At 43.5% G+C, this 22,861-nt stretch overlaps 1 protein-coding gene across 1 annotated transcript in view; it reads left to right on the forward strand.

Moving 5' to 3' along the window:
- The window catches only part of MAP3K9 (mitogen-activated protein kinase kinase kinase 9), an 83,075-nt gene that overhangs the window by 31,482 nt on the left and 28,732 nt on the right, over positions 1 to 22,861 (forward strand). The window contains exon 3 of the mRNA XM_061156775.1: positions 14,400 to 14,580. Coding sequence (XP_061012758.1) covers positions 14,400 to 14,580 — 181 coding nt within the window. The remainder of the gene's footprint in view (positions 1 to 14,399; positions 14,581 to 22,861) is intronic.

Here is a 22,861-nt window from a genome sequence, read left to right on the forward strand (position 1 = left end):
CTTGTATATAAAGGTCTTAACAGGAGACCATCCACGGCTGGCACAGCATCTCTGTTCCATGAGCTCTAGACTCCTTTGCATCCATACCTCTGCCAGCCTTTGGGCATGATCTTCTCCTCCTAGCCCAAGATGGTAGCTCCATCTCCAGCTATCACATTCATGTTCCAGGCAGCGCAGGGTAGGAAGGGATGAAAAGAAGGGCCAAAAGCCCTGAGCTGATGTCCTTTATGACAGGTTACAGAAAGCAGTCACATGATAACTTCTTAGGCACCTGGCTGTACCTTGGAACAAGGTGCCTAGGAAATGTTAATGTTATCCGTGGCCAGGTGCCCATCTTGAAATGGAGGGTTCTGTTACGATGGGAGGAGGGGAGCATAACCACTGCAGGGCGACTGGCAGTCTGGGTCACACACTTTAAGCTCTTTTCCTGCCATTAATCCCTTGTTAGTCCTCTCATGATATGCTGCCAGGATTGCTAATGTGGCAGTTCGTTTCTGCTGTGTTTTCACTTTGTTTTCTTTCTCACAAATGCTGCTGAGTCTGTCCTTCTCTTTTAACCCTTCCTTGGAGGTACTCACCCATCCAGCCCCCTGGAGCCGGAGGCTTTGGGACACCTGTTTCTTGGATGGGAGATGATGGCAGATGAGTGGACCCTTTCCCCAGGGGCAGTAACCAGCTGTTTTTTTTGCAAAATGGGCTTCCGGTGGCAGCCCTGGCCGTCAGCAATTCCCAATGGTAGGCTGCAGGCCCTGGGGGAGGGGGCTACTGCCAGGTGCCTTTGAATCTAAACGCACTGTAGAAAGTATGAGTATTCATATTTCTGTTTTTAAAAGGTGTGTAGGTGCTACTGTGTTGATAAAATGCAAAGTCATTTAAAAACACTTTTCTCCAGGGTGTTTAATATAGCCTGGTAGTCTGGGACTCTCCTTATTCAGAGCTGGGTTATGTCCTGTCCCTACCTCTTGCCACCTGTGGGCCAGCCTCTCTTCATTTCACTCTCCATATCTTCAGTGCCTTCCAGAATGGTTGAGACAATTAAATAAGATTATGCACACGAATCACTTAGTGCCCTGCGCACACGAAGGCTCCCATGAACATGAGCTCTGGTTAGTGTTTTTTCTTAATCAACACACACTGTAAGTACAGCTGCCATCATAATAGCATTTTTTAAAAGCCAAAAGGACATATTTTAAAAGATCAGGAATAATTGCTGTAGCCTCTGGTGAATCCAGTGTAACCAGTCCTCAAACACATATTTGGGGCCACTGCCTTAACTGACTTAATTAGAAACCTTTGGGGATAGTTTGTATTCATTCATTCGTTCAGGACCATTATTCATTGAACACCTATTAGGCCTCTTCAGTTTACAGAAGGGAGGCCGTTACAGTTCGGATTTGCCCTGGCTCTAGGACAGAGTCCCTCCTTGTACCGAGTTCTCTGGCTTTGCCAGGAGTGCACCGCACATGCCCTTTCACTTTGGTTTCCTCTTCTGTACCAAGAACGAGTGGATCCTAAATCCCCAAGCACCCGATTCGCTCCATCTTTCTGTAATTCTCCCGACGGCTTTCAGGCTGCCTGTGCGGTGTTTGCCGGGAAGCCCCGTTGTTTTGCTGGCTGTGCCCGCGGACCTCGGCGCAGCTCTGCTGACAGGGCTGAACCCGGCTGGGGCCGCAGCGGCCGCCGGCATCTCCCTGCCATCTCCCGGCAACGCCACCCCTCTCCCGAGGCGGAGAGTCAGGGAGTCTAGGCGGTGAATCATTCGCCGCGGTGAGCAGGTCCGTCCGGCCTCTCTCGGCCTCGCCCGGGGGGACAGAGTGGGCCGAGGGCCAGGGCGCAGGAGAGGCCGGGGCTTGGGTGCTGGCCATGCTCTCAATGAAGTGAGGCTCCTCCACGTGGCTCCGGCTGATTCAGCCCCACAGCCAGCCTGCCGTGGGGTTTTACTGCTGGTTCCCTGGGCTGCTGGGTGGGGCTGAGCCGGAGGTCGTCTTCCCTCCCCTGGAGACAACGAGCTGCCGCAAGCTGTGTCTTCAGAGCTGACTCAGGCGCCCTAAGGCCTGGCTGGGTCTGGTGAGGGGAGCTTTTCTCTGGGCTAGAATCCTCTGGCCTAATGCCTCTGGCCTAATGGCCCTTAACTGTAGCTGGCCTTCAGCTCAAGATGGGTGGGGGAGCTGCGCTGACCCCTGGGGAGGTGGGGAGGGGGACCATCACAGCTTTCAAGGAATTATAGACTCTTGAGAAGGTCAGAGGTGGGCCACCGGGGCCTGGTGACGATTGCATAGCCCTGAAGCCAGAAACCCAGGCATTCTGGTTCTTTATCTGTTGCACTTTCCCTTTCTGCCTTGCTGCAGCTCAGAGATTGTTCTGGGAAAGGTGCTTGTCTTTCAATTGAAAAAAAAAGATTTTTTTTTTCAGAGAACAGAAAAGAGGTCCCTTAGAAACTGAAGTCATGATAGGGGAAATGAGAAACCTAATAGAAGGGTTAGAAGACAAAGTGATAACATTTCAGGAAGAAGATCAAAAGGAGAAAAAAGATGAAAAAGTAGAGGAGGAAAGATAAGAAGATTGGAAGGCCAATAAAGAAAGCCTAAGACCTAAATAATAAAGGCTCTAGAGAGAGAAAATAGAGAAATATGGGGAAGAAAGTAACAGTGAAATACTTCAAGAAAGTTCCCTGTAACTGAAGAACATGAGTGTTCAGATTTGAGAGGACTCACAAAGTCTTCACCCAAGGCACATCCCTCTGATACTTCAGAACACTGGGGATTAAGAAGCAACTCAAAATTTCTTGAAAGAAAAAGACACATCACATACAGAGCATCAGGAAGCAAAGTGGCTCCAGGTTCCTGAACTGCAATGTTGGAAGCAAGAAACTGATGCATGATGCCTTCAAGATGATGAAGGAAAATCTCATCATTTTTATGCCAAGTATGGGGATAGAACATAGAACTTTTATAACAAAGAAAGTGTACCTTCCATGCATTCTTTCTAAGGAGCTGTTGGAGAATGCCTATCACTAAAGTAAGAGAAGAAAGCAGCAGAAAGAGAAAGCAGGGTACAGGACACTGGACCCCGATGAAGGGAAACCCCCGAGGACTGTGAAAGGAGACCCCAGGAGAGGAGCTGTGCATGGGACACAGAGAGGGGCAGTTTGGATCCCGAAGTGTGACTTAGGACTGTCATCCCCAACTCGCCTACTGCTGGTGTTCCGTCAGTTTAACCTGAGGAATGACTACCTAGGGAGCTTCGTCGGGATTCTTATCCATACTTGGCTGTCTTGCTCATGTGCTCATGAAACTCTGTTGCCTGGATAGACAAAATGTTTTCTTTGACCAACCCCAAGAACCTGAGGTAGGCCCAAGTGAATTTAGAAATGAAAATAGAGGGAGCCCGCCCCCCACAAACATATTTCTGATGGATATCCAATGTCTGCATCTCTCCCCACAATTGCCTGCAGTCAGCTGTCCCCACCGTGGCCACCTACCCAGTTTTTCTAGCCCTCATATATGATTTTGCTTACTGACTTTCTCAGGAAGGGCTCTTCTTGTCAGTTCTCCGGGACCATGGCCAGACACTGTTTAGCTTATTTCCTTGAGAGCTTTCATCTAGCAAAGGCAATATTTTTTACTGTATTGTGGATCAAATTGTGTCTCCCTAAAAATGACATGTTGAAGTTCTAACCTGTGGGTGTGACCTTATTTGGAAATAGTCTTGGTTTTTTCTTTTTCTTCTGGCCATGTAACGTGGCTTGTAGGATCTTAGTTCCCCAGCCAGGATTGAACGAGCATTCTGTAGCAAAAGTACAGGGTGTCTTAACCACTGGACCTCCAGGGAATTCCCAGAAATAGGGTCTCTGTAATCAAGTGAAGATGAGGTCCTGTGGTATGAGAACTGGCCCTTGTCCAGTGCTTGGTGTCTTTATAAGACGAGAGAATTTTGGATAGAGAGACATAGCGATGGGCGTGCCATGTGAGGGCCAGAGACAGACACAGAGGGCAGATGGCCAGTAGAGAGATTGGAGTTATGCTGCCCTAAGCTGGGGAACACAGAATTGCTGGCAGCCGCCAGGAGCCTGAAGAGGCAAAGGAGGGTTCTTCCCTACAGCCTTTGGAGGTAGCATGGCCATTGCCAGCACCTTGATTTTGGACCAGAAGTCTTGCTTCAGATCAGAGATTCAGTAGATTTCTATTGTTTTAAGCTGCCATATTTGTGTTAATTTGACAGCAGCCCCAGGAAGCTAGTACACCTAGCTACATTTGTGCTCATCACTCACTTTTTCAAAACTAAATTACATCTTAATTCACAAATGTATACATAGCGGGTAAGATAACAGGGACGAATAATTGAAGTCACAGCAAGGAGATCAAACCAGTCAGTCCTAAAAGAGATCAGTTCTGAATATTCATTGGAAGGACTGGTGCTGAAGCTGAAGCTCCAATACTTTGGCCACCTGATGAGAAGAGCCAACTCTGGAAAAGATCCTGAAAGATTGGGGGCAGGAGGAGAAGGGGACGACAGAGGATGCGATGGTTGGATGGCATCACCAACTCAATGGCCATGAGTTTGAGCAAACTCCAAGAGATAGTGTAGGTTGGGGAAGCCTGGTGTGCTGCAGTCCATGGGATTGCAAAGAATCAGACACGGCTTAGTGACTGAACAACAGCAATAGAAGTCAAGATTGTGAGATATCTGGAGAGAGGGGAAGGGATGTGATGGAGAGGAATGCGTGGAGCTTCTAAGGGACTGGATGGAGTCAGATGGGTTTTCATCTTATTCTTTAAATCCTATGTGTTTTATACACTCTTTCATGTGTATATATATTTGACAGCTTTTTAAAAAAAAAAAAAAAAAACAACCAAAAACTAAACCAAGTAAAACACAGCACTCAAAACAGAATTGGACCTATTGTTTAATCTGGGAGAGATGATGTTGAATCATTTGGGCCAAATGAAAGCTTGGGAATGTGGGAACCTTGGCGCCAAGGTGAACACTTAGTGAATCAAAGTCCCTTGTGCTAAAGGAGATGAATAATTAATCAGAAATCTCAAAATGATAAATCATCAACCAAAGCTCAATTTCCCATTAGGACATATGGGAAAGTCTCCTCAGTTATGCCAAGTTTTGAGAGCCTGGCCTCCAGCTAAGTGATATTTGGTCAGACTCACAATGTCCTTTGTGGCCACCCCTGCCTGACTCATTCATTTCTCTCTCTGTTGTTCTAGCAGGGGATGGACTTGAGATCCTTGTTGGTGGTCTGTGTTAGAGAACATCAAATCCCATAGAAAGTCATTTACTCTCTCTGAATTCATGGAGGATCAAGATTCATTTTGGTGCGAGTTTGCCTTTATTCCTCTCTCACCCTTGCAATATTTTCTAACAGAGGCAGCTGGTCTTAGGCTCAGAACTGTGACTAGTGCAGGATCTGCTGAAACTTACTAACATTAATTTTTGCTCTCATTTTATTTATTTGCACAGGTTACCTGATACTAGGAGAATATTTGTTTTTTTCCACTTAAAATCATGATATAAAATTTTTTCTTTTTGTAATTTATTAAAAGTCAGATTAATGAAAAATACTAAGTAAATGGTATACAGGTGGTGGCCTATCTGGAAATAGTGTCCTTGGTTTACTGAGGTTTGGAAAACTGTGATTATCTTACTGCTGATGGTAAAACGTGAGCCTTCAGTTGAAGCACATGTCGTCTTGAGCTGATCCTCAGTTTTGTCACATGTCTTTGCATACATCATGCAGGGGGTGCTTAAGGACAACATCTCCAGCTTATCTATCCTTGTGTTACCCCAACCCTCCTGACAGCAGCAGGATGCATTCATCACCATTAACCCTTGCTGAGGTATTCCGCCTTTCTCCAGTCTTGTTGTCTTGCCTGGTACCCACCCAGCTCCCCTTAGTGCTTCACGGTTGGATAATGTAGGAGGGATGTCCCTCCAACCCTGGCAGCAACAGGATGGGGAAGAGGATAGTCTGAGAAGATGCACAGGAACTCCTTCAATGAAATAAGGGACCAGTGAGGGGTTGGTTCTTTCTGAGAGCGTGGTCCTCTGCTTCGTTCCTGGAGGGGAAGAAGCATATAGGGGACTTCCCTGGTGGTCCAGTGGTTAAGACTTTGCTCTCTCAGTGCAGGGGGTTGGAGGTCGATCTGGGGTCAGAAAACTAGATTCTACATGCTGCAACTAAGATTCTGCATGCCATACCTAAGACCCAGTGTACAGAAACTAGGACCTGTGCAGCAAAAAAAAAAAATCTTAAAAAAATAGCGTATAGTGTTAAATTATGTGGCACTGGTTTTGGGTGCTGAAGGAATACTTCACGAAAAAGGAGAGCAGTGAAGACTAGTTGATTAATGACAGCGTTAGGGATCAGGTGGAAATTGAGCTAAGCCATAAAGATGTATAGGATTTCTTCCTGTCCTCTTGATGGCACAACACGTGAAGAGAGATCCGGCCTTGGAACACCTCTCCATCCCTCATTCACTGTGGGCAGCCGACTTAACCTCCCTGTGTCTGTTTCAGCATGGGTGAAATAGGGAAAATAATTATGCTTACTTCATGGGGTTGGTTTAAGGATTAACTAAGGTGATGGCAAGCTCTTTACATACATCATGTAAAGAGCATAACTCCACTACAGGCTTGTATCTTGGAGATATTGTGGATTTGGTTCCAGACCACCACAGTGAAGTATCACAATAAAGCAAGTCACATGAATTTTTTGGTTTCCCAGTGCATATAAAAGCTATGTTTACACTATGTTGTAGCCTATTGAGTGTAGTCTATTATGTCCACAAAACAATGTACATACCTTAATTAAAAATACTTGATAAATGCTAGCCATTATCTGAAGCTTCAGTGAGTCATGATCTTTTTGCTGGTGGAGGGTCTTGCCTTAGTGTTCATGGCTGCTGACTGATCAGGGTGGCTGTACCATTTCTTAAAATAAGACAGTGATGTTTACAGAATTGATTGACTTTTTTTTGACAAATGATTTTTCTGTAGCATGCAATGTTGTTTGATAGTTTTTTACCCACAGTAGAATGAAATTGGAGTCAATCCTCTCAAACCCTGAAGCTTCTTTATCAACTAAGTTTTATGTAATATTCTACCTTTGTTATTTCAGCAGTCTTCACCAGGAATAGATTCCATTTCAAGAAACCGCTTTTCCATTAAGAAGCAATTCCTCATTTGTTAAAGTTTTATTATGAGGCGGCAGCAATTCAGTCATGTCTCCAGATACTACTTCTAATTCGTGTTATTTCTCTTTCCATCACATCTGCAGAGACTTCCTCCACTGAAGTCTTGAACCCTTCAAAGTCATCTGTGAGGGTCAGAACCAACTTCTAAATTCCTGTTAATGTTGATATTTTGAACATCACTAGTGTTCTTAATGGCATGGAGAATGTTGACTCCTCTCCAGAAGTTTTTTAATTGGCCTTGCGCAGATTCATCAGATACATCACTGTGGGAGCTATAGTCTTAAGAAATGTATTTCTTAAATAATTTTAAGATTTGAAAGGCAAAGTTGCTCCATGACCCATGGGGTACAGAATGGATGTTGTGTGAGCAGTTGTGAAAGCAACAAGAATCTCATTGTACATCTCCATCAGAGCTCTTGGATGGTCACATGTATTGTCAGTGAGCAGTAATATTTTGAAAGAAATCTTTCTGAGCAGTAGGTCTCAACAGTGAGCTTAAAATAATCAGTAAACCATGTTGTAAACAGAGGTGCTGTCATCCAGGCTTGCCTGGTACCCATCTGGGTAAATTTAATATGACTCTTAAGGTCCCTAGGATTTTTGGAATGGTAAATGAGCACTGGCTTCAACTTAAAGTCATCCACTTCATTAGCCCATAAGAGAATCAGCCTGTCCTTTGAAGCTTTGAGATCAGGCATTGACTTTTCTTCTCTAGCTATGGAAGTCCTAGGTAGCAGCTTCTAATATAAAGCTGTTTCCTCTACATTGAAAATCTGCTGTTTAGTGGAGTGACCTGCCTTAATGATCTTAGCTAGATCTTCTGGAAAACTTGCTGTAGCTTCTACATTAGCACTTGCTGCTTTACCTTGCACTTTTATGTTATGGAGATGGCTTCTTTCCTTAAACCTCTTGAAACAACTTCTACTAGCTTCACACTTTTCTTCTGCAGCTTCCTCACCTCTCTCAGCCTTCATAGAATTGAAGAGAGTTAGGGCCTTGCTCTGGATTAGGCTTTGGCTTAAGGGAATGTTGTGGCTGGTTTGATTTTTCTATCTGGATCTCAAACTTTCTCCATATCATCAATAAGCCTGTTTGCTTTCTTATCATTCATGTATTCACTGGGGTAACACTTTTAATTTCCTTCAAGACTTTTTTCCTTCGTATTTGCCATTTGAACAACTGATGCAAGAGGCCTGGCTTTTGGCCTGTCTTGGCTTTTGACATGTCTTCCTCACTAAGCTTAATCATTTCTAGCTTTTGATTTAAAGTGAGAGAGTTTCACCTGAATACCTAGAGGCCATAGTAGGATTAATAAATGGCCGAATTTCAATAATGTTGTGTCTCAAGGAATAAGGAGGCCTGAGGAGAGGGAGAGAGATGGGAGATGAGGAGAGGGAGAGAGATGGGAGAGAGCTGATGGAGCAGTCAGAACACACAGAACACACAACATTTACCAATTAAGTTTGCCATCTTTTGTGGGTATAGTTCATGGTTCCCCAAAACAATTACAACAGTAAGAACAAATGTCACTGATCACAGATCACCATTACAAGCATAATAATAATGAAAAAGTTTGAAATATTGCAAGAATTATCACAGAGACATGAAGTGAGCAAATTCTGTTGGAAAAATGCCACCTGTAGACTTTGTCAATGCAGGGTTGTCACAAACTTTTTTTTGCAGTATCCATGAAGCACAATAAGGCAAAGTATGATGAAATGAGCTATGTCTGTATATAATAAGTGATCAATAATGGTTAGCTATCATTATTATTTAATCAACCATTTGATTTAGTCACTCAGTCATGTCCAACTCTTTGCGACCCATGGTCCGTAGCCCACCAATCTCCTCTGTCCATGGAATTCTCCAGGCAAGAATACTAGAGTGGGTTGCCATTTCCTTCATTCCCCTTCTCCAGGGGATCTTCCCGACCTAGGGATCGAACCTGGATCTTGCATGTTATAGGCAGATTCTTTACTGTTTCAGCCACCAGAGAAGCCCATGTATTTATACAGTAAAGATGTATTGCATGGTTATTATGTGTCAGGGCCTGCCAGGCTTTCCAATAGAGTTCTCAGTACTTTGAACTCAGAGTCCCATGGTTTCCACATACATATGAGACCCTTAATCATAATAGTGGTAATGATAGCTGTAATATCCTGCGTGCCTATTTGTTTATGTGTCAGGCACTCTGGTGGGTGCCTTATCACTGTATTGCCTTTAATCTTTATCCCCATTTTATAGAATCAGGAATAATGATGCAGAGTTTATGAAACTTAACAAGCGTTGCATGGAAAATGTCAAGCCTGGAATTTAGATTGCCTGTTTTTGTTTTTGTTTTTTTCTATTCTCACTGACTCTTGTTACTGACACCCTAACCCATTATGTCCCAGACTGAACTTGGCTTCCTCAAATGGGTTTGTCTTTCAACTTCTCAGTTAGGGGTACTACCATTCTACTTGTCATCCATATCTGAAAGACAATAGATGTCTTCCTTCTGTGTCAAGCCCCTATATCTGATTAATCACTAGGATTTGAGTTCAGTGCATCTTTTTCTTTCTCTTCCTCTGCCTGGCCAGACTCCTCTTGACTTGTATATGTTAGTTTTCAGCATTTGTTCTACCACACCCCCCACAAGAGGGGGGTTTATATGATACGCTTTCATGGAGTTCACCAGATTTTGATAAAACATTCTTAAGTTTTCCAAGAAGTAAAAACACAATAGTTTGTTACTGCTGCATCTGTGTTTGTCAGCAGTAGACGCTTGGAATGGGCTTATAGCAGTGGTGTAGATAAGTAAGCTGCTATGAATATAACCTTTCTCTCTTACCTAGGAAAACATGTTTGGAGGAAAGTATGCTCCACTCTGTTTTAAAAAGTAAAGCTTTCCCTTTTAGCAAACAGTGCTGGGAAAATTGGATATTCACATGCAAAAGACTGGCACTGGACCCCTATCTCATATGAATACAGAAATTAACTAAGAATGGATTAACAACCTAAATATGAGAGCTGAAACCCTAACACTCTTAGAAGAAAACATAGGGGCAAACCTTCATGAACTTGGATCTGGCAGTTCTTTGGTATTACATCAAAAGTAGAAACAACAAAAGGAAAAATAGGTGAAGTGGACTTCATCTAAATTAAAAACTTTTGTACATCAAAGACCATTATCAAGAAAGTAAAACACCTATAGAGAGGGAAAAATATTTGCAAATCATGTGTTTGATAAGGGTCTAGTATCCAGGATATATAAAGAACTCATAACTCAGCAACAGAATGACAGACATTTCTCCTTAGGAGACGTACACATGGCCAATAAGCATGAGAAAAGATGTTCGGTGTCATTAGTCATTAGGGAAATGCAAATCAAAACCTCAGTGAGATACCAGTTTACATCTTGTAGGATGACAATAATAAGAAGAAAAAGGAAAAGGAAAATAGCAAGTATCGTGAGAATGCAGAGAAATTGGAACCCTCATACATTGCTAATGGGAATGTAAAATGGTTCAGCTGCTGTGGAAAATAATTTGGTGCTTCCTCAGAAAGTCCAACAGAGAATTACCATATATCCTAATAATTCCACTCCTAGGTATACACCCCCCAAAATTGAAAATAGGCACTCAAACAAGTATATGTGCACATATGTTTATAGCAGCAGATTCACAATAATCAATAGATGAAAAGAGCCCAAATGTCTATCAGTGGACAGAAGGAGAAACAAATTATGGTATATATATATATGATGGAATACTATTCAGTCACTAAAAAGGAATAAAGTACTGGTGTGAGCTACAATGTGGGTGAACCTTGGAAACATTAGAAAGCAAGTTGGTGGTTGCCAGAAGCTAGGAAGAGGGGAGAACGGGGATGATGTATGATGATAATGTTCACTTGCTAAGTTGTGTCCAACTCTTTGTGGCCTCATGGACTGCAGCACGCCAGGCTTCCCTGTCCTTCAGTATCTCCTGGAGTTTGCTCAAACTCATGACCATTAAGTCAGTGATGCCATCCAACCATCTCATCCTCTGCTGCTCCCTTCTCCTCCTGCCTTTACTTTTTCCCAGCCTCAGGGTCTTTTCCAATGAGTTGGCTCTTCACATCAGGTGGCCAAAGTGTTGGAGCTTCAGCTTCAGCATCAGTCCTTCCAGTGAATATTCAGGGTTGATTTCCTTTAAGATTGACTGATTTGATCTCCTTGCTGTCCAAGGGACTCCCAAGAGTCTTTTTCAGCCCCACAGTTCAAAAGCATCCCTTCTTCAGCACTCAGCCTTCTTTATGGTCCAACTCTACATCCATACATGCCTACTGGAAAAACCATAGCTTGGACCATACGGACTTTGTTGGCAAAGTGGTGTCACTTTTTAATACACTGTCTAGGTTTGTCATATCTTTTCTTTCAAGGAGCAAGCATCTTTTAATTTCACAGCTACAGTCACCGTCTGCAGTGATTTTGGAGCCCAAGAAAATAAAGTCTGTCACTGTTTCCAGTTTTTCTCCATCTATTTGCCATGAAGTAATGGGACCAGATGCCATGATCTTAATTTTTTGAATGCTGAGTTTCAAGCCAGCTTTTTCACTCCCCTCTTTCACCCTCATCAAGAGGCTCTTTAGTGCCTCTTTGCTTTCTGCCATTAGAGTGGTATCATCTGCATATCTGAGGTTCTTGATCTTTCTCCCAGCAATCTTGATTCCAGCTTGTGCTTCATCCAGCCTGGCATTTCACATGATGTATATGTGCATATACTCTGCATATAATAGCTGTTTAATGGATATGGGGTTTCCTTTTGGGGGTGATGAAAATGTTTTGGTACTAGACAGAGGTGGTGGTTGTATAGCATTGCAAGTGTACTAAATGCTGCTGGATTGTTCAATTCAAAATGGTTAATTTTCTGTTATGTGGATTTCATCTCAGTTTTAAAACACTACCAAAAAATGGTTTTCACAAACTTTATTGCTTTGATTGTTAATAGTATTACATATTTGGTAGATACCAGTATTTCAGGACACTATTCTTGAGAACCATTGACTGCAACCATCTGCTAGAATTACTGACTGCCAGAATTTATAACCTTTCTCCTTTGCTGTGGGCAGGACCCCTAGGCCAGAGATTTCTAACTTCCATGCCTTCAGGAGCCCAACTTGTTAGAACAGATGTTTGAGGTCATCTGGCTGTAAGGCAGCAGGGAGTCATGGAGATTGGGTGGAACTGGGCTGGACGGGCACTGTCTAAAGGCATTCCAGTTTACACAAGTTGCCCTGGGCTGCCTCTTGCCTGTTTGCATCTTTTGGCTATCCCTCTTAAGCCATCCAGTGACTGATATATTTAGAAAATCATCTTCAGTAGGCCATTCCGTTTCTAAAAGTCAGTCTCCTGTCATAGCATCTAAACTTCTCTGCCTTCCCGTTCCAGCATAGGCTCTGAGAAAGCTCAGCTGGACTCATGAAGCATTGTGAAACCATAACCCTCCTCCCACTGCCCCCCATCCCAGCCACCTGTCCAATCCTGTCACTCCACTGGATCTGTAAGGGGCAGGGCTCTCCCCACGTCTTCTATTTAAAGGTGGCTCAGAGAAATGCTCAGCGACCAGTTACCACCACTGCAGAGGGCATGGTAGCTTCTGTAGTGCTGCTTCCCCAGCAGCCTGAGTGCTTATTAGTCTGTTATCTCTCTACCTGCAGAGAAGGGGAGAGAGGTACAGAAGAATCTGGGAAGATTTTTGTGATTAGATGAGATGTAGAAAGTTATTTGTTGTTTGTTTTAATCTCCCAAGCATTTCAAGACTTGGACCCATTCAGAATGCTGGAAGCTTGGAGTGGGGTGGGCGTGTGTCAGGGGTCAGGGGAGCAGGGGAGAGGGTGTGGAGGAAGGAACTTAGTCCATTAGATCCAGGGAGCGGCTATCTTCTTTTGTGCTTCTAGCCCTCTAGCTGCTTGTCATCCCTCTTTGGGGCTTCCCTGGTGGCTCAGTGGTAAAGAATGCACCTGCCAAGTGGAAGACGTGGGTTCGATCCCTGGGTCAGAAAGAATCCCTGGAGAAAAAAAATGCCAACCCACTCCAGTATTCTTGCTTGGGAAATTACATGGACAGAGGAGACTAGGTGGGCTACAGTCCATGGGGTCGCAGAGAATTGGATGAGATTTGGCAACTAAACAACAACAATCGACTGAAGCAACTTAGCAGCAGCAGCAACAACAATCTCTCTTTACTGCTGATTTTCTGGGAAGCACACAGGACATAGAAAACTTTGGCCCACATCCTTTCGTTGTGTAACAATTCAGTGGACATGTGCCGGGCGCGGTTTAGGGGGCAGGAAAAGAAAAGTACAGTTGTATGACTTGAGGGATTGCTTTCAGCTCTTGTCCTGAAACCCACCCCCTTCTCCTGCTCTTCCCGTTTAGACTTGAACGGCAGAGAGAATCCTCCCTCCTTCTCTGAAATCCTGTTCACAGAGCTCTGAACTCTAGGTGGTTCAGCATCCGGGCCTCAGAGGGGTGCTAACCCAGGGGCCCTGGGAACCGTCCCAGCTGTGGGAACGGAGGCTCGGCTTCCTCACGTCCCTGGAGCTCAGATTAAGGGGAAAATCTGTGCCCCAAAGACATGCTTTCGTAAGACTTTAAATAAAGTCACTTGCAGAGGCTCATGGAAACTGTTCAGACACTGTCTGAAAACCTCAGAAGTCCAACAGGCACCTCCACTCTTGGTGGTTTGAGAGTGGTGAAAGCCCAGGAGTGCCCTGAAAGAGACAGGAAGCCTGGGGAGCTTCTCCTCAGGCGAGTCGGCTGTGACCCCCTGCTCTTCTGTCCTGGGGTGTGAGGGGGCCCTACGGTGTCACGGTAACAGAGGAGGCTCTTGAGTCAGGCTGCCAGGGTTTCAGCCCTGGCTTATTAGCCGAGTGACCTTGGAAAATTTATTTAGTAGCACTGCAGTTTCCTCGTCTGTAGAGCAGCCATGGCAATAGTATCTACCTCATAAGGTTGTTGTGAGGGTGGAAGATCATGCCTGCAGTATATCTGGCACCAGAATGAGTACATCCGAGGTGTTTAAGGATGGGGGCTCCACCATCCACCCACGGTAGCCACACAATGGAGTCTGCAGGAGAGGCCCAGAGGATGGCAGGAGGGCTCTGTATTGCGTGGTTTCCTGTGATTAATGCAGACTCTCTGGTTTTTTTCTGTGTTCCTTTCCTTGTCCAGTACTGATCCTCCAGAAGGTGGAGAATGGAGACCTGAGCAACAAGGTTCTGAAGATCACTGATTTCGGCCTGGCTCGGGAATGGCACCGAACCACCAAGATGAGTGCGGCTGGGACGTATGCCTGGATGGCCCCTGAAGTCATTCGTGCCTCCATGTTTTCCAAAGGCAGCGACGTGTGGAGGTAAGGTCCAGAGGTGAACAGTCAGCATGCCCCAGATGTATTTTCACTGCACAGATGCCTCAGGACTTGGAGCATTGGTGTAGAATCCCAGGCACCCCCAAGAGGTCTGGGTGACCTCTTCAGAGCAATTTATACTAAATTCCACACTGCTGAATGACAGTTTCTGATGCCTCATCAGCCAGAAGTCCCTGCAGTGCTGTGGCTGGTACCAGTTCTGTGTAGGCTCCTCTGTGTTGGTGACTGACCCCTAAGAAAGACCAGGAGATTCTAGGGGCCGTGTGTACTGACCTACAGGATGGTGGGGGACCCAGTCCCTCCCGTAGACCTTCCCCACAGTCACCCTGGTTTCCTTACCATCAGTGGCTGTTACTGATGAACTTTTCTCACTGTAAGCTCTTCAGCGGATAAGTATTGTTTGTGCTGTCTCTTTTTTCTGGGTGAGCTGGAAATTATCCTTTCCAGTTACCCAGCTAAGCTTTTAGTTAAGGATCTGTCTTGTCTGTTGAGCATTGATAAAGAAATGGGAAGATAGGTCTCAAGCATGCACCCAGAACTGCAGAGTCAAAGATTAGACCAACCATCCCTCTAGTTAATGTCAGCCCAAAAAGTCACAAGGACATGGATCTAAAAATCTTGTTCCCATTAATGGGAGAATGAGCATCTACAGAGTCTAAGTATCCTCATGGCTGTGAGACAGTAGCATCACCTTGGTATACAAAAGAAAAGACTTTAGATCATCTTTATATCTATAAATCCTTTAAAGGACTTATAGATGACCATTATATTTTGTCTATGAAGTTGTTACTTCTGTGTTGTAAAGTGAGCTTGTGTGTGTGTATTTTAAATAACAGTATTGAGATATTATTCATTTACCATAAGGTGTACCTTTTAAAATATATGTCAATGATTTTTTTTTGTGAATTTACGTTGTTTTACACTAATCATCATTGTTATTAGTTTCCTAAAGCTGCTGTAACAAATGACTACAAATCTGGTGGCTTAAAACAACAGAAATTTTTGGTCCAAAGGCCAGAAGTCTGAAATCGGTATCAGTAGACTCATACTCTCTCCAGAGACTCTAGGGCAGATTCTGTTCCAAATAAGGATTCTGGGTATTAGGACTTGGATGTACCTTTTCAGAGCTACTATTCAACCCATGACAAGCAGAATACTTTTTATCACTCAAAAAAGCCCTCAATACCTATTAGCAGTCATTCCCCAATATCTCCTATCTCTACCCTTACTCCCTGGAAACCAATAATTCACTTTCTGTCTCGATGGATTTGCCTATTTTGGACATTTTGTATAAATGGAATCATTTTATGGTCTTCCGTGTCTGGCTTCCTTCATTTGCATGTTTTCAGGATTCATATATGTTGTAGCATGTGTCAGAACTTCATTTTTTTAATAGTTGAATAATATCCCATTGTATGGATATACCACAATTTGTTTATTCATTCATTAGTTGGACATTTGGGTTGTTTCACTTTTTGTCTACTGTAAATAATGCTGCTATGTACATTTGTGTATAAGTTTTTGTGTGAACTTATGTTTTCAGTTCTCTTGGGTATATATCTCAGAGTGAAATTTTCTGAGTCGTATGGTAATTCTTTATTTAACTTTTTCCGGAGCTGCCAAACAACTCTTTTTTGGCTTACTGTTAGCAACATATGAGCATTCCAATTTCTCCATATCATCTCAACACTGGTTATTTTTTATTGTGCCCATTTTAGTTGATGTAAAGTGGTATCTCGTGGTTTTGATTTGTATTTCCCTGATAACTAATGATCTTGAGCGTCTTTTCATGTGCTTATTGGTCATTTGTATATCTTCTCTGAATAAATGTCTGTTGAAATCCTTTACCAGTTTTAAAATTGAGTTATATGTCCTTACATTTTTATGTTGAAAGAGTTCTTTATATATTCTACATGCAAGAACTTTATCAAGTACATGATTTGTAAATATTTTTCCCATTCTGTGGGTTTTCTTTTCACTTTTTTGATATTATCCTTTGAAATACAAGCTTTTTAAATTTTGGTGTCCAATTTATCAGCTTTTTCTTTGATTGCTTGTGCTTTTTGGTGTCCTATCCAAGAAACCAAGTCATAAAGTTTTATACCTTTTTTTTCTTCTAAGAGTTTTATAATTTTAGCTCTTATGTATAGGTCTCTTCCATTTTGACTTAATTTCTGTATGTGGTGTGAGGTGGAGGTATAATTTCATTATTTTTCATGTGGCTATCTAGTTGTCTCAGCACCACTTGTTGAAAAGACTATTCTTTTCCTTATTGAATTGTCTTGACATCCATGTCAAAAATCAGTTCACCACAATGTAAGAGTTTATTTCTGGACTCTCAGTTCTACTTCATTGATCTATGTGTCTGCCATTATGCCAATGCCACCTGTTTTTTAAGTACTGTAGCTTTGTGGTAGGTTTTGAAATTAGGAAGTGTGAGTCTTCCAACTTTCTTCTTTTTCAAGATTATTTTGGCTATTTGGGTCTCTTCAGTTATCATATGAGTTTTAGGGTCTTTTTGTCCATTTCTGAAAATTAGGCAGCTAGAATTTTGTAGGGATTGTGTTAAATCTTTAGACCACCTTGGGGAGTATTGCCATCTAAGTAATACTAAGTCTTTGAATTCATGAGCCTGGGATATCTTTCTATTTATTTAGACCTTCTTTAATTTTTTTCAGTGTTGCTTTATAGCTTCTTAATATTGAATCTTACTTCCCTGCACATTAATTACAGGGTGAAGTAGCGATTGTGAAGAAAAGAGTGTTCCAAACTTCCTTAAAATATTTGATTAGATCTCATTAGGTTGAGCTATATCCTGATATTCAACTGTTTTTGACCTATAAAAACAGTAATTTCATACGCTTCAACTTTTACTTGACTGTAGGCTAATTAGATTAGTTGATGTATTAAGCTAAGCTTCTGTTACAAAGAGACCTATCAATGGAAGAAATGTATTTCTTTTTCAAGGAGCAGTCCAGCCTGTCCAAACTGGTGGAACAGCTGTGCACCTTGAGATCATTTAGGAACTCAGATTCTTTAAGGATCCCTCAGCATGTTGTTCATATCTGAACAGTTACATCTGAGTGACAGTTACTTCTGCAGAAGTATTGTAATTATATCCCACAGAAAAGGGGAAAGAGAGCTTATCCATGGCAAGCAGCTTATCTTTAATTTGGAGATGACTCCAAAAGTAGGTATTATTGTTTCCATTTTACAGATGATGTAACTGAGGCTTAGACGATTGAAGTTAGTTGCCTAGGTTCACCCAGGTGGTAGAGGGAAAGCTGTGATTTGAACTAGATATGTGTCTCTTGAAAATCTGTGCTTGCAGCCACTTCACCATCTGTGTACTCTTTATCCTGCACTTTGGGCACCCTCTTCCAGGGGGATTGGCCCATGGCCCATCACGCCTGAGACCTCACAGGATGTCCCACGAGAGCTAAAGCATGTCTAGGAACTCAGGACAAAGCTGGTTCCCAAACTGACTTGTAATGCATTACTCCTTCAAGAAATGTTTATTTAAAAATTACTTACTCTGTGTTATGACCAAGCAAGTGTGCTCGCCTCCTGCTGCATAATGGAAAGACCTAACACCAACCAAGACTTTTGCAGAGAGAAAAAGGATTTATTGCAGGGCAGCCAAGCAGGAAGTGGCACTCAGATCTGTCTCCCTAATCGATTGATCCAATACTTTGGCCACCTGATGTGAAGAGGCAAGTCATTGGAAAAGGCCCTGATGCTAAGAAAGATTGGAGGCAGCAGGAGAAGGGGATGACAGAAGATGTTGATGGTTGGATGGCATCACCAACTTAATGGACATGAATCTGAGCAAACTCCAGGAGACGGTGAAGGACAGGGAAGCCTGGTGTGCTGTAGTCCGTGGGGTCACAAAGAGTTGGACATGACTTAGTGACTGAACAACAACAAATCAATTGACTGTTGAGTGGGATATTTATGTGAAAGTAGGGAATAGAGGGGAAGGGGCTGGGTAATGATTGGTGGAAGGTGATTTGTCAGTTTCTGGAGTTCTCTGCAGTCTTGACTGCTCTTCATGCCTCTGCATGGGTTGCATGTGCAAATTCAGGGGGCTTCCCTGCATACGTGAGGTGGATTTTCAGCCTGTGATGTGTGAAGTTCATTATCAAAGTTCACTATTGGTTGTCCTAGTCCCTCGGTATTCCTTGAAGCAGGTTGTTTTCTGTATCTGTGGTTTCCCTGGTTTTCTGCAAAACAAGCTTGACATCCTCCAGGTATCATCTTATTCCTATCTCGTTTCTACCTTATGGGCCTTGAGTGTGGAAGGTAATGGTATGGTTTCAGTGTCAGATACTGGGCTTAGCCTGAGTCCAACCACCTTCCCTTGAGCTCCCCTACCTCGCCTTGACTCTGCTGAACTCGTCCAGGGCCTTGGGCCTCTGGTGTTGCCAGGTGCCCAGGGCCAGCAGAGTGTGTCTCACTGTTCTTCAAGTATAGTTCTCTGGACCTCTTCCATGCTGTGATGGGGGGTAGGATGAGAATGGCCCAGACTCCCTCAAGAAGACATTGTTTCCCTTTGGTTGTGCTGTGTGGGGAGGGCAGTGGTGATAGTCGAAGGGCATCCTCCCATGGTGACTCCTTGCCTGTGGTGTGTAGGATGAGGTGGGGCATTTTGTTAATTATTTTAAGTTTTTTAAATGACAGAAGGAAAACATGTTCACTGCAGAAAAAAAAAAAAGTAGAAAATATGGATAAACAAAAGAGAAAAAGAAAGAAAAGAAGAAAATCACCCACAGCGCACTTCTAAAGATAATCTATGATGACATTTTGGTGTGTTTATTCCTGTTCCCATGATCACCCACCCGTCCCTTAAAATGGGATCATTTCTGTTTTGTAAGCTAACTTTTTGAATATAATGCAGCATGAACATATTGCCATTTTTTTTTTTTGTATTTATCCTTTTTTACATGAGTGCTCATGCTTTTTTTAAAAAATGGTTTTGTGCATTTTTTATGATTCCTGCTCTTTGGTTTTTTCTAATATTTATTTTTAATTAACTTATTTATTTGGTTGTGCCAGGCCTTAGTTGTCACACACGGGATCTTTGGTTTAGGGCATGTGGGATTTATGTGGAATCTTTAGTTGCAGCATGTGGGATCTAGTTCCCCAGCCAGGGATTGAACCCGAGTCCCCTGCATTGGGAGCACAGAGTCTTAGCCACTGGACCACCAGGGAAGTCCCCATATTGCCATGTTAATAAGTATTTATTATGTCAATAAATATATTAACATGTATGTTTGTAAATAAATTAGTATTAAATATGTAAAGTAGTATTAAGTATGTAAATATGTCGTCATTTTGAATGAGGGCCTGGTTAACAATAAGAAGAGCGATTACATGCTACCTCACAGTTTGCGAAGTGCATTCATGTATGCTAGTTCAGTTGTCTTTGCCAAGATTATTAAACAGTCAGTGTGGTTCCTGCAATGTGGGGTTCCAGCTGATGACCAAGTGCAGGAGTCCATTCAAGGGACATTGTCTCCTTTTAGAGAGTGGACCCCTGAGCTGACAGTCTTAAAGTCCACGCAGGTTAATAAGAAAAACAGCCCTGGCCCAGCACAGGTGCAGAATTGCTGCACCTTCGGTTCAGAAGGGTTGCTGTTCACTCTAAGCCTTTCCTTCACTTTGAAAAAACACCCCTCCCCCACATCCAGCGTTACCAAACAGTGGAAAGGATTACTGCACCTCTGAAGGTGGTTAATGATTGACACGGGGTGCATTCCCAAGGGTTTGGGGTTGGGCTCTGAGGACTCTTGGGAAATTACTGGCAACCCTGTGGGAGCTGGCAGTTCTCTCAGGGGAAGGGATGCTGAAGCAGAGTTCTAGCTGAGCTGGTACCGGGAGGCCACTTGTAAATGGTCTTGAACAGACTTCTTGACCTTCTCTTAACCCTGGGAGGGCAAGAAAATAGGCTAAACCCAAGGTAAATCATGTCTACCTCTCCCCGGGGGCTCAGAGCCACTTATTGGGTGTTTCTCCAGTCCCCTTTTTGGACTCTATTCCTGCCAAAGGAACACCAAACCTTCATTTATATCACCCACCTTCTGTTATAAAAATACAGAGGAACATTGGCAGAGGAACACGCTGACTGGTTAAGTCATCCCCAGAAGGGCTTCTTCCCTGAATGCTAGTGCCCCTCCAGACACTTTCTCATTTCAGGCCCTTTCCATGGAGAAGCACGCAGCGTTTTCCAGCAATAGGTGGCAGTTTCAGGTCGCAGGGTAGTTCTGCTTATTTGTTCCTTGCAACTCTCCTGTGAGGTGTTGGGATTGCCGGCACTGTTACACGGTTGAGGAGACAGGTTTGGAGAGGTGAGCTTGCTCTCTCAAGGTCACACGGCTGTAAGTGGTAAAGCAGGCATTTGACTCAAGCCTGTCTTTCTTGAACAGCACTTCTCCCACTTTCCCTTGTTGTAGAGCCCTTTGGATGAAGTGGAAAGCCCATGAACAAAGGACAAGTCAGGGGAGAGCAGAGCTGCCCTTGTGGAAGCTGGAGGGGACGGTCCCTGGCTCCTCCCCCTTCCAGGTGGCCTGAGACATCACCCTGGAGTAGAACTCAGTGTAAAAACCATAGCAGGTGGGACTTGAGGACACAGACAGGATACGTTTGGATCTTTGGATACGTTTGGATCTTTGAAAACACCCTGTTTTTCCAGGTCATTAGGGTTGGGACATTGATTGTCTTTGCCTGGATGGAAGAAAGGGGTGTGGGGGACGTTGAGTTTTTATTCCTTAGAGCAGTAGTAGGCAGTAGTGCCAGGAACACACAACCGCACACGGGAATGAGTCTAGCATGGAATCTAGGTAGCAATGCTGAGAACTCGTAGAGGTCCCTTGATGGGTGCTGCCCAGCATGGCCGCTGTCTGGATAAGTCACCTGAGAGGTTTGACAGGAAGTGCCCTGGTGCAGTTCCTGATGATATTTGGGGCTTACTCTGCGGCCCCTGGTACAGCCTGCAGGACAGTCTGGTGCCCTTACTCCTACATCCACTCATCAACTCATTCACTATGTGAGGGTGTAGGCGTACCAGAGCCTGGGCAAGGCCCTGAGAATGCAAAGGTTACGAACCGGTTGTCCCTGCCCTTTAGGAGACCACAGGCTGGTAAACAAACAACTGAAGGGCTGAGTAACACGTCGGGGTGTCAGGAAAGGCTTCCTGAAGCGTCCAATCGTTCCCATCAGTCTCAGACTAAAATGCAACTTCTTGTCAGGACAAGACAAGACCTGTGACTACCAGTCTACTAGGCTATTTTTTTTCCCCCTGTCAAAATACATGAAGAAAATGTATAGTATCTGGAGGGCTCACTGGCAGAAAGCCATTTTCCAAGGAGACTGGCCAGTCCACTCTGAGGGTCCCTCTGTAGAGACCCCTGGGATGCCCTGGCACAGAGGTGGACACATTGCTTTCCTTTGGAGTCATGCCAGGCCACTTGGAGTCCTTTGAGGGCAAGTCCACACCTTTTTTTACGCTGATCCCTGGCCTCTCTCCCTCGCTTAGCAGTTTTGCTCAGGGTTTAGCTGCCTCCTGCCTCTGTCCTGGTCTGATGTAGGTGACCTTCCTTTGTGCCCTCACAGTATCTCTGTTGTGACTTCTCTCTCTGTATTCTAAGTAGTGTTTTTTTTTCTGTTCCTCTCTCTGATTTCTTTGTGGATAAGATCTGTGTATTTTTATCCTATATCCCAGGGCTTGGCATTGAGTTTGATGCATAGTAGATGTTTAAAATGAATAAATAAATGGTGGTGCATTTGAATCAGATCTTGAAAGATAATTAGCAGAGTTTACCAAGCAGAGAAATGGTAGAAGGGCATTCTAGGGAGAAAGAATTGAGAATTGATCCAGGACCACTATGACTTACTCTATATACACCCTTAATAATGTGGCTGACCCTATCTAAAACTTAACTTTGCTCATCTGAAAAAATGATAATATTTATCTTGCAGGTTTGTTGTAGGGATTCCAGATGACATTTGTAAATGTCTTAGCATGCTGTACATACAAGGTACTATGGTCAAATAGTTACTGGGTTTATTATTCTTTTTAAAATTAATATATCTTCTTGGTTATGAACTACCAATGAGTATTACCAAAAAATTGAGGTTTTTGTTGAAAATATAAGGAGAGCCCCTCTTCCAACTGCTCATGGCCTTATGGTTTCTGTTCCTGACTTATTTCTGGAAGGATTAAACACTACATGAGTTTGCCTGGTTGTGATTGTGAATTCATAAGGAT

This window comes from Dama dama, chromosome 12, assembly GCF_033118175.1.
Source record: "Dama dama isolate Ldn47 chromosome 12, ASM3311817v1, whole genome shotgun sequence".
NCBI classification, from domain to species: domain Eukaryota; kingdom Metazoa; phylum Chordata; class Mammalia; order Artiodactyla; family Cervidae; genus Dama; species Dama dama.